Here is a 12446-nt window from a genome sequence, read left to right as displayed (position 1 = left end):
TCAGTTATGCACGTATATGATGATTGCAGTACAGTACATGCATAGATAAGTGGAAAAAAGGTAGTGCTTCACTTTAAGTCCATTTTCGCTTTACATACATGCTCTGGATCCATTGCGTACGTTAATGCGGGGTACAGTATGCCTGTACTAGAGTATATATGGTAATCAAGGTGATTATTACCAAGGTTTCAACATAAGCCTAGATACATAGTTTTTATACAATGAATCGGGTGCTATTAATAGGAGTTAGGTGTTTTTAATGTAGTTTAGTTATATCGTATTCATAGTGATTTTTTTTAATATTATTTATTTATTTATAAAATATTTTACCAGGAAGTAATACATTGAGAGTTACCTCTCGTTTTCAAGTATGTCCTGGGCACAGAGTAAAACAAATAATACATGGTTACAAATACAGTTACATAAATGAACAAGGTATACATTTATATACAAGACATTGCATGCACAGTTAAAGAAAATATATTAGGTCTTTGTTCTTTTTTCATTATATAATGAGTGTATGTTTTATAATTTTTTTTATTATGTAACATTTCGGTGGCCGTTTCTGAGCATATAAAGTTGGTATTATTCTACAAGAAGAATCGTGTAACCCCATCCACTAGTCAAGATACCAGAATTGTATCTTTAAGGAGCCAATTAGCCTATCATATTAATCAGCAACCAGATTTTAATTGGGATTAGTTAATGGAATTGGCGATAACCACTTGATTGGGGACTATATAAGGTGATATGTTAGCTACAATGGAAGAACCCCTGAGGAAGCCGATTGTTACTGACAGGCAAAATGCATTGGGAAGTGTCGTGGAAAAAAACTTAGTACCACACGTTTTTTTTTTTTTAGGCAAAAACAATCTGCTGAAAAACTTTATTGCAGCAGCCGCTTGCAAGAGTGCATTTAATGCAAATCAAAACATTGCTGTCTGACTTAACATAAAGGCACTGCACTATAGGCTTTAAGTGAGCTATCTTATGCCAGAAAAAAGGGCGGGCATATTTAATATCACAATATCAGCATTTATGACTTAATTGGACATCTTACTTTTCTTTATCTGGTTTTTCTTGCAGTTACTTGGTTATACATTTTGCAATATACATATATTTTAGCAGATTAAGCAAAAATAAAACTCGTGCTAAACTACGTTATCTTTCTCAAGGCCGACAGCTGTGCATCTCTGACGTTAAAAGGGGGAGTTAGTAGATAAGACGAGGGCCCCAGCTAAACAAAGAACTTACAGTTTCAGCACTAAAGAAAGTTCGAAGGAAATATTTGTTTCACAGACACACAATTTCACTTAACCCATAACGCAATGAAACACAAAGCATGGCTCTTCTTATAGCTATGAAAGAGAAAAACCTGATTATAGCTATGCATAGGAATAATGTGAAAATATTATTCTTCCATAGAAGCGGCCCTCCGAGGACACCGTATATCTGGGTCGGAGAACAAATCTGGGACTCCTAAGCCGCTGACGCGGAAGTAAGAGCACCAGCAAGATGGAGCAGAGCGTGCACACTGACCGATTGGAGACAAGCAGACTATCCAAAACGTCCGGAGTGGGTAGAGTGTACCCGTATGGCACTCACTGTACTTATGCACTTGGGAAAGGGTGAGTTTATTCCCTTCCCCGCAACCTTTGTGAGCAATGGCGCAGCATGAAGATATTTCCATCTTTCATGCCCATTTCACTCTGGAACTACTCAAGAAAGATTTGATGAGAATGTATTTAACCATGACTTGGAGTAAATGTACCTCTAACAGAAAAAAAATACAGTATGAGGATATAAGAGCTACAGTATTTGTGTGCGCTGTTTCAGCTCCACTGCTCAGACCTTTATACTTTGCAAGTTCCAACCAAAGTCTGCTTTCATATAAGAAGTAATCATGTGAGCGTAATATTCTCACAAGTAATCTGAACTTTTACCTTTGCATGCAGCCAGGAGTTTCTTTCTAACCTGCACGAGGAAGCGCTAGGTTCACAATAATGGAGCAGAATAACAACCCAATGGATGATTTTTCTCTCAACGTGTTTTCTGTCACCCCGTACCCAAATAACAGACCTGATGTCCACGTGTCCGACGGTGATAAAGCTGGGGCCACTTTGCTATTTTCTGGAATCTTTTTGGGCCTGGTGGGCATCACGTTCACTGTCATGGGATGGATCAGGCAAGAAGGATTTGCTAACTTTGAATGGACCCAGCTGTTAGGACCCATCCTGCTCTCTGTCGGTGTAACTTTTGCACTGATTTCAGTGTGCAGGTTTAAGATGCTTACATGTAAGTCTTGCAAGAACAGTGAAGAAGCAGCATCAGACGTAGAACAGACTACGGCTGGACAGTCCTTCGTTTTTACTGGAATAAATCAGCCTATAACTTTTCATGGTGCTACTGTGGTACAATACATTCCTCCTCCATACACATCTCACGATGGCAATACAATGAACGCAACCTGTCTACCCCCACTACCCCATCCTAGCAATGCGAGCTTGTCTAATGGGGCAACAGCAACTTCAACGTTATGTCCCCCTCAGTATTATAGCATTTATCCCCTGGACAATCCAAGTTTTGTAGAAGATGATCTGTTTCCTACTCAGCAATCTGCGGACAGTGGAAATGAGAGGTCGGTATCTTTACGTTTTTTGATAAGCCGTACACATAAAAAACGAATATTTAGGGAGATAATACATTTGACACCTTTAGCTGCATGTACATACAGATTTACTAACTAATAGGATACACACACTCATGCATGCACATATTACAGACCTAAGGTAAATAGCTTTGTCTTCAATGTTTTGTGTAGGAAAATATTTTATTAATTTCTTTATTTGGGAGTTATTCATTAAACTGCAATATTACCAATTACACAGAAATGCTAATTGACTTCAGTAGGAGTTTCTGTGTGCTAGTTCCCCAATTGGCACCATCACAGTTTATAACCCCCTATAACTCCCTATACGTAGATATGTGCCCGTCTAAATGTGATCTGATGACCTGGCTCTGTTGTCAGGTGTACAATCCTGCACCTTTGAAGGACCTCAATCAAATGCATTTCCCCCTCCCAAGGGTCATCAGATTTATAGATTTATTAGGAGGACAATGTAATATATATCCTTGCATTGGGAAGGGCACATATCCATGTACATGCAGTAGAGAGGGATTTTTATATACCTGCCGGCACACAGAGCGCCTTCATTAATTTGAATCTAATAACACTCCAACACGTCGGTGTTTATGAATTAAGAAAAAATATCACACAAAGTCCACTACATTTCCTGACTTTGCTAAGTAAGCAGCGGTTTTCGTTATAGGCAACAGAACAGGTTATGGAATAATAGGGCCATTTACACCTACACACCATTTCAGATGGAGAAGGAATAGTGCCATTGGTATGTTTTTCCCCTTTGGTGATAATGGTAAATTAATTTCAGGCCTCTAGCCTGAAGCATCCAAAATTAAATTATTAGCTCTACGAGGCAGTGACCCGTGCCTCAAATATTTTATGTACATCTTTGTGTACACTGCAGTGCTTTATAACAAAACATATTATTAGCTTTCTATTACATAATTTGTAGCTTATGTGACAAATTAGATGATTTTTTAAAAGTCTGTCCACGTAAAAAAAATTTTTTTAAAAATTAGGTCTACCTATTGTTTACTTTTCAGTTTAAAATCTGTGATGCTAATTCAGTATTGGTGAATTAGTGAATTGGCACTATACTGTGTACATCAAATAAAAATACCATGGCAAGCATAAGCTTATAGGAGTCCATGTTAAAATGGATAAGAAGCAAAAGGTGACACTGTGTGCTCATGTGTATGTCATTTCCCAGAATCCCTTGCTGCAGTGGAAGCACTGTATGCTAGGAGATAATGGTGAAAGTCAGGGTTGCAGACCTGTCTGAGACATGTGAATGTGCTCACAAGTGGTGGTGGTGGTTTTATTTTGCTGTACACTGTACGGTGGAGGGTTTTTGTCACTTTTTTTACTCACCATAACTTGTTTTGTGTCTGGTTGTAGCCACTTCCAGCTTCACATTGTAAATCCAGTAACCAACCTCGCACTGATGAGACCTAAAAGGTCAAAACAGTGGTCTGTGAGCAGGATTACTGGGTATGCAATGCTTTAACCCAGGCTGTGCTGAAAAAAGCTGGGCCAGTGATATTTTTATTTGCTGCACACTGTACAGTGGAGAGTTTGTCACTTTTTTTTACTCACCATAACTTTTTTGCGTCTAGATATTTCTACAAAATATATTGTTTTAAAATGTTACTTCATCACATGTATTTATTATGTCATTAACCTGTGTGCCCGCTACATTATACTTCAAGGCAGAGAACGAGCTTAGAGAGCAATCCCGAACAGCTGACTTGGAAACAACATTTGTTCAAGAATTTAACAATCTTAAACATGTATAATCATACCTACATTTGCATTCTCAGCCAAAAAACAACAACTTTTTGCAAACAATTTGACACTTAATAGGCTTCCTTAAACACATCTAACCACAGTAAAAGCGAATATAATGTCTGCTTCTATTTCTTAGGAAACTATTTCCAAACTATTTACAAATTGCATTTTAGGGAGAGTGTTTATCCACCCAGTGTTTTCTTTTCCCTTAGCCCACCCTATCATTATCAGAGAGCCTATAAAGATAAGAGGACCATGGCTGTGTAAGCACTTGTTGGACACCCAGTGATATGAGACAAAAAGGAGCAACCAGAGGACATCAACCCTCTCCCATGTCTCCGCTCTCCATGTTTATAAACAAACTATAAAAATGATTTAGAAATACTTGTATAACATGTGCCTGCCATTGGTATTTTTTAGTCTTAAGAAAGAAATGTCCCTTTAATAATGAACCTTCATGATCAGCTGTAAATCATTGCAAACTTGTAAAAGTTACATAGATCACTTATTCAAAAGTGTTTTAGTCTATATATGGTAGTGAAGTGCTGCCATAACGTAATCGGTGGAAAATTACAGGGCTGAACTAAACTTAACGGGTATGCAGTCATTACAGTATATCACATACATGGTACATGGATTTGTTTTTCATTTTCTAATGACACCAGTGGAAAGTACATAATTTACATTGCAAATACTGTACCAGAAAAAGAATGTGACGGAGTTATTGAGTTTCATCTTGTGAAGACGAGCTTGTTGAATTTGGTGCTTCTGCACAGTAGTGCTGGCCTCAAATGACACAGGCTGGAGCTATGAAGCACATAGAGAAAAGATTTAGGTAAACAATCATCTAATTACATTTTCTATATGCAGAGAATGTTCAGTGATGCAAGCGCTCTAGTGTCGGATCTATCATATAAGTATCTTCTATATAAGTCCACAGCTTAGGGAACTTACCAGGGCTTAGGGAACAAACCAGACACAGTTCTTGAGTGGTCTGCCATCTTCATGGGGACCAATAATCTTTGAAGGGGCAAGGTAACGGGAATAAACTCACCACAAAGCCCCTCATTAGGATGACCCCTGGATCTAGCTGAACCACGTGCACAATAATAGTATAGGGTCTGTTACTCACATATCAGGAGTATCCCGTCCTATGTCCGTGCTCAGGCGTGCTGTCACTGTTGAGACATCCACAAACAAATCCAGAGAGAATGTGACGCACCGCCAAAGAGAGTGGGTCCACAATGTAATAAAAAATTGGTCTTTTATTTGTCCATATGAAGAAACAGAGGTGAAAACCTCCTACATGTTTCGTTACCCAGCACTTTTTTAAGGTACTCCTTGAAAAAGTACTGGGTCACGAAACATGTAGGAGGTTTTCACCTCTGTTTCTTCATATGGACGAATAAAAGACCAATTTTTTATTACATTGTGGACCCACTCTCTTTGGCGGTGCGTCACATTCTCTCTGGATTTGTTTGTGTAATTACAGTTTCTAGCTCGGATTTGCAATTTGCAGATAGCTTTATTATTACGATATACATACCAACTAACGCCAGGTGAACAGTGTCATAAGTATCATGGTTTTGTGTTTCTATTTTACTGGGTTGTGTCAGCCCCTTTGTTATAAACGTCAGCAGAAATGTTTGAGGATGAAGTGGGGAGGAAAAGAAGATGCATTGGCCTGTGGGGCCAAATACCTCCTTCCCTCACTTACCCTACGCTAGGGTTTTTATAATACGGGCGCCGAAATCCAGTACGAAAATGTGACGTTATAATGAGTGATAGAATGATTTGCAAATGGTCAAGGTGAATGGTATCTCCCGCTTGACCGCTATATTCTTTGTTTTTTTTCCATCTCTGCTGTTGACCGTGTGGGGAAATCCGTGCACTGAACTAACAAGTAGCGGTGGGAGAAAAAGTAACACCTATACTGGGTGTGGGTGTGATGGTATTATGAGATGACCAGGCAGTGTCCTAACTTTATTATTTTAATAATTTAGTAAGACGACACCTATCGGAAAAGGTAACTATTACACTCATGTACAAATCTATGACATTTTTATGACTGATTTCATTACAGTCATTTTAAGTTCAGGCATTTCACGTCAAGACGCTAAAATACGGGACAGTTATGAATCCCAACAAAATGTGTCCCTTTCCGGGACAATGGGACAAGTCAATGAAATAAGGGACAATCACGTACATATGGGACATCTGGCAACCCTACCCTACTCCTACCTCTTGTTACTTGGTAACCACTTTCCTATTCTGAGTATATCTTCCTGCTTGATTTTCTGTCCCTTCTCTCTTCTCTTTTGTGCTTCATTGGCTCTCCCTCCTAACAACTTTTGTCTCTCTTACCCCTTTCCCCCTACACTTTCCATGTCCTGTTCTCTACCCAAGACCCTTTCCATTTCACTCTTCCCATTGAATCCTTATTTCCCATTTCTCTTTACCACTACCCCCTTTTCTTTCCCCAATTTTGCACCACTCCTGGCCTGACTGTGACTGGTATGTGCCTGGACCAATGGGAATCTCCAGGTCACTACCCTCTTACTGCCACTGCTGTTGACTCTCAGAGGGAGCGGGAGGAGTGGCAGGAGAACAGAAACTACTGTTTTGTATCGTTTTATTTATTACAATACAAGGTAAATAAGGTACAAATGATGGGGATAAGTGCAATCTATGTGGTATGTTGGGAGGCTTACAGACACCGTAGGAATAAAAATGCATAATTAAAGGTGCAGTCAGGGAGCTCAGCCAAGGGCATCTGCTGTCGGGAGGACCAAAGTTTTCCGTCGTGTCTAGTTAACAAGAAACGGAGCAAATTTTAATACATAGGTGGCTACTAAGTGCCCTTCCCAATCAGCAGCACCTGTGGCTGATGGGGGACACTTAAGTGGGAAAGACCAGGGGCATAAAGCAAGAAGCAGGACGCCCCAGGGGGATCCTGATTTTGCCATATGTCAGACTCATTATCACACTGTTGACCTGGACTGGATGTAGTTGACCGGTACGGCTTTAACACTTTTTTCAACTTTACAGGTCTCTTGATGCTACGGAGCTTCCTGAAGATTTGCTGAGAATAAACAGCAGGCACAGTGGACCCCCACCTTCGTATGAGGAAATATTTTCCACAATGGAGTAAGTAATGAATTGCGTAGTGCACTTCTAGCTGGCAGAACTGTATCCTGCAGTGGAGAGAATGTGGGTTGATATTCTGACTCCAAATTCAATGCAAGCCCTCTTGTATTTACATTTTACCTGCATACTTCAGATAAAGTTCCCCAGGTCGAATGAATATAAATGTGAGAAGCTAAGCGGGTGATCTATCAAAGTAAAGAGCCTGCCAATAGAAGATTATTTTCGACCGGTTGCTCTATTTTCTGCTTGCTTTTGCATATAGTGTTAGACAGTGTCCTACATATGATGCAAATCGTTAGGGAGGAAAATGTTCGCTACTTAGTTGCTGATTTTTATTGATGCAAATACTAAACCAAAAAAAAAGACCCACAGAGACGCAGACTTGGATTCATCTCATAATCATCTGTGGGTCAGGTAACTCCTCCCTAACTCCTCCTATTCACATTCCCCAAATCACAAGCTGACATACTGTAGACAGTGCAAAGCTTGGAGCAAGGATCTTGAAACATTAACGCAGAGATGCAAGATAGCAATGACACAATAGGTGTCCAGCTTTCTCCATATTTGCCTTGATCACCCACTTAGAAGTATATTTTGCAAAGATTTCCTCATAATCCTGTACAATTTAGTGTCTGTTTTCACCTCTCTAGTTTTTTTCCTACTCACTGATTTTTTTAAAACTGAGTATTTTATTCTTAATTAATGAGCCCTAACCTAAATTAATGTGGCTGCTAATCCCTTCTTACTAAGTGGCATTAAAATACCTCAAAGAATTTTATCTAAGAAGACATTTTTTGTATAATACCTTTTGTAGTCTGCGTGGAAAGCACCCGTTGCCACCTGCTGAAGTGGAGAAAATGAGAACAGCAGGTGCCATGTGGACACTCTACTGCAGGCTTTGGGCCTTTATAATTAAATAATTAAATGCAATAAAAAATAGCTCAGAAAAAAAATTATAATAATTCTGGCAATTTGCTGTAAAAGGGCATCACATGGAGCTCACAATAAGAATAGGTCATATACTGATGATGAGTCATTTGGAAGAGTCTTCTCTTAGCATTAAAGCTTACCTGATACTTGCGAACATAGCACCAGATTTGTTTTTAATCAAATGTACTTTTAACCTCTTTTGCCTTTTTATATGTCACTAAAAACCAGCAGAACTGTTATGCACTTATGACTTGTGTTTGAGAAATGTATATGGATATACAGGCCCTTCGTTTCTCTAGAAATCTTTCCTAGAGAACTTTGTGGAATTTTGCCCAACATTTTGTTCCATCGAGACGGTGAACCCTGTATAACACAGCACACTGCTACTTCCCAATCCCTATGTTACTGTGTGCTTCCCAGCATGTTATTACCAACTTCAACATGGGAGTGGTTAGTGAATCTACAGATATCATTCAAACAATCCATGTGAGTACCATGAAATGATATTGAAATTAGTTAAACATGGTAAGGATTTTGGTTTACAAAGTAATCGGAAATCGACATTTACACTATATTTTTTACTTAAAGGAAACCCCATATGAATTGCGTTCAGTTTAGTATTCAGACCAGGGATGCCACAACTCCGGGTTTGACCCAGAGACTATGAGTTTTGACCACGTATCTCCAGGCTCCCGGTTTACCTAGTAAACCTCCGGATGGTGGCGTTCGGTGTCAGCGTCCTCCCGGCATCTTCCCCTGCAAGTAACTCCTGTCAACATAGCCACGCGGCGTCAAATGGCCGCATTGCCATGTCAACGAGAACGCTACGTGATGTCACAGCATCACATGACACCCATTGCCACGAGAATGAGACGCTCATTGCAACATCACGACGCCACGCGTTGCCATGACAACATGACATCACATGATGCATCGGTGCAATAAGGTGTCCTGTTGTCATGGTAACTTGTTGCCGCGTGACGTCACTTAACATCCCATTGTCATGGCAACGTGGCGTCATGTGACGCCGCGCAGCCATATTGAGGGGTTGCAACAGGAGATGCTGGGAGGATGTTGGAATGATGCTTGAGGACACCGTGAGATGCCGACGACAACGAAGGTACTGTAAGGGCGAAAAGTTTCATATTTCTTACTGGATCAGCATACGTTCCTCCTTCTGGGAGTACATTTCATGGTACTCGCTTGGTAGAAGAAAGCATTTTATTACTGATTTGATCAAGGGCGGCTTAAGCAAAATTCTACACTCCATAGCGGTAAATCTGTAAAGAACATTTTCTCACTCACTCAAACCTACATTGAGATGCTTCAATCAGACATTTGTAAACCGTATTCATACCCAAACAAATCTAAGTGCCATTAAACTGTTCTCATCATGTCTGTCATTTTTTCAGCACCATATTCTTTCTGTGTTTATAAGCAATATACAGTATTAGTTGTCCATTTAAGCAATTTTACACACACACACACACACACACACACACACACACACACACACACACACACACACACACACACACACACACACACACACACACACACACACACACACACACACACACACACACACACACACACACACATATATATATATATATTCTATGTGTTTTTATAGTTTTGGAACCAGAACTACAAACCATAGTCCGGATCTGCCCTGACCGCAGTTTTCAACAACAGCACAAACACTTCTCGTTTTCTTCTTGAAATGGAATATTATGGACATGAAGATACCTGCAGTTAACCAAACTACCTGGAATTATGAAGACGTGTTTGGTCCTCTGTCGAAATACTGTATCCTCTGTGTATTATATGTGTATATAATAAGGCCCTTAATTTAAAAAGATAACAAAAAACATGAACTCCATACATTAAGGTCTTTCAACTTGTACTGAAGCCTATCTGACATTTTGATAATAGAGCAGAAAATAACGGGGGTTATATCACAATCTGTATGCTTATAAAACTCTGTATACCAAACCCTGGACAGGATGTATGTTCTTTTATATGCTTATATTTCTCTAACCCTCAGGCACAAAAATCAAGAGGCATATGTAAGCAATAACTACAAAACATAGTATATGACTCCAAGTTTAGTTATTTAATGTATAGAATGGTTACTTCCAACCTCCAGGAAGACATCTGTTTCTTTCCTCTGTGTTAGTACTGTATGTTATTTGGTTTTACCGAGCTTACATTTTTGTTATGCAATTAGATCCCTCCATTTGTCTGTGCAACTTTATATAAACACATTAAGGATAATTGGAGAATGGACACCAAAACAATATTATGAATCAGAGTAAATGGTGTATTTTGTAACATATAATATTTCTCTAGAAATTACATTTTCATTTTGCGTCATTGTCAAAATATCGGAGTTGGTCTGTGTGTGTCTGCCAGATGGTTTTCTAAGTGTTACACAAAATAATTTTGTTTTAGTAAATAGAATTATAATTAGTCCTGCATACATGTGTATGTAACTAGTAAGGGTACAAATGAGATCTACTGGCTTGGTTTATTTACATGCCCTGGTGAACAATTTCATGTATTTGTGAATAAATAAATGAAAGGTATGTAAATATTGCTTCAAAATTAGACTGAACATCTGAGCTGTGTCTTTTTTCTTTCCTGGTTAGCCTGAGGGGGGGAACATGCTCTTTTGCTCTGGGGTGAACAAATATAGAAGTAGTTTTACAATGTATCATACAGTAGATAAAATAACGAAGTCAACAAGAAAGGAGTCAATTATTTTTGAGTTACTCTATTTCCCATCACACAAGCTCAGTTATCATAACACAAGACATAATAGGGTTCAGAGCATGCTTTCTTCCCGCCATCAGCATGTGACCCATTAACCTGCTACTTGTGCACATTGCAGGTACCATGTTGGAGAAGAGTAGGTCTCCATAGTCCCACATTTTTAGTTTGTGACCGGGATTCAATATGTCTTATCCTATTAAATTCATACCCGAGTTACACAACCCCTTTCTTTTAAAATATACTTTTAATTATACTGTATGTACAGTACATAGCTGGGAAATAAATTCTATTGGTCGGGGGTAGAGGTGTTACATATGAACATATTTACATAAAGTACATAAGAAAATAAGGCCAAACTATATTTTGTGACTGGGGTCCCTGTTCGGTTTTGTGCAGACATTGATGTACAGTTTACAGTATGTAGAAAATGACAGAATTTGAAGAATATTCACAAAATGAAATGTTATGCTCTCAGTTATACTGAATCACTTTTTTACTTTCTTCCAAGCACACTTGCAGGTAAGTATGAAACAAATTTATATAGTTAACATAACAAAGATTTAGTGATTTAGTGATTGTCACGGTAAGACCCGCTTATTACCACTTTTAATTACCGGGATTATTGATTGAGCAAGCAGAGAGATAAAAATAAATTGCGTTTATTCACCTAATGAACGCACACAACTATGTTACACAAAAATACAGTTAAAAGACACACTTACTTTGGAAAACTGGGATAACAAAACTAATCTTTCCTAATTGCAAACACACAGCAAAATATTCCAGGCCACTTCTCCAATGGGACTTAATCTCAGGTGAATCACACAAGATGGAACTGATGAAACTCTTAGATGGCTTTTCAAACCTCTGGTGTCCAGGTCCCAGAAAACCTGCAGCCCAATCAAAAAAACCTTAGCAACCGCATAATGACCAATCTAAAACACTCATACAGGGTTTCCCACCCCTGAGCCTTTTCCCCGGGCAGGTGAAATAGCCCCCTCTGCCCCTTCGCCCCCCCACGGTGTGAGGCTCCACAGTGGCTGGCTGTTTAGCAAAGGGTGTTAGGTTGCCTTGTTTCATGCCAGGATATGGGTGCTCTATAATAATGGCAGTGCCCATATGGCCTCACACCTAGGCATCTCTGAGCCCTTTAAATTATGGCCCC

At 39.2% G+C, this 12446-nt stretch overlaps 1 protein-coding gene across 2 annotated transcripts; it reads left to right on the top strand.

Moving 5' to 3' along the window:
- Positions 1-1780: 1780 nt before the first annotated feature.
- On the top strand, positions 1781-11117 carry TMEM174 (transmembrane protein 174). Of its 2 annotated transcripts, none has more exons than XR_012799982.1 (3): positions 1781-2638; positions 6337-6455; positions 7478-7559. XR_012799982.1 is itself a non-coding variant. In XM_075591828.1 (3 exons), the coding sequence occupies exons 1-3, from the start codon at positions 2004-2006 to the stop codon at positions 10180-10182; spliced, it is 777 nt and encodes a 258-aa protein (XP_075447943.1). In that variant the 5' UTR covers positions 1850-2003; the 3' UTR covers positions 10183-11117. The 2 variants fall into 2 exon arrangements, 1 of the variants encoding a protein (XP_075447943.1); XM_075591828.1 differs by lacking the exon at positions 6337-6455 and adding an exon at positions 10140-11117 and having other exon boundaries at positions 1850-2638; positions 7478-7576.
- Positions 11118-12446: the final 1329 nt, after the last annotated feature.

This window comes from Ascaphus truei, chromosome 1 (assembly GCF_040206685.1).
Source record: "Ascaphus truei isolate aAscTru1 chromosome 1, aAscTru1.hap1, whole genome shotgun sequence".
Taxonomy (NCBI): domain Eukaryota; kingdom Metazoa; phylum Chordata; class Amphibia; order Anura; family Ascaphidae; genus Ascaphus; species Ascaphus truei.
The sequence above is the reverse complement of the archived record's forward strand: the minus strand, read 5'-3'. Positions and strand labels throughout refer to the sequence as shown.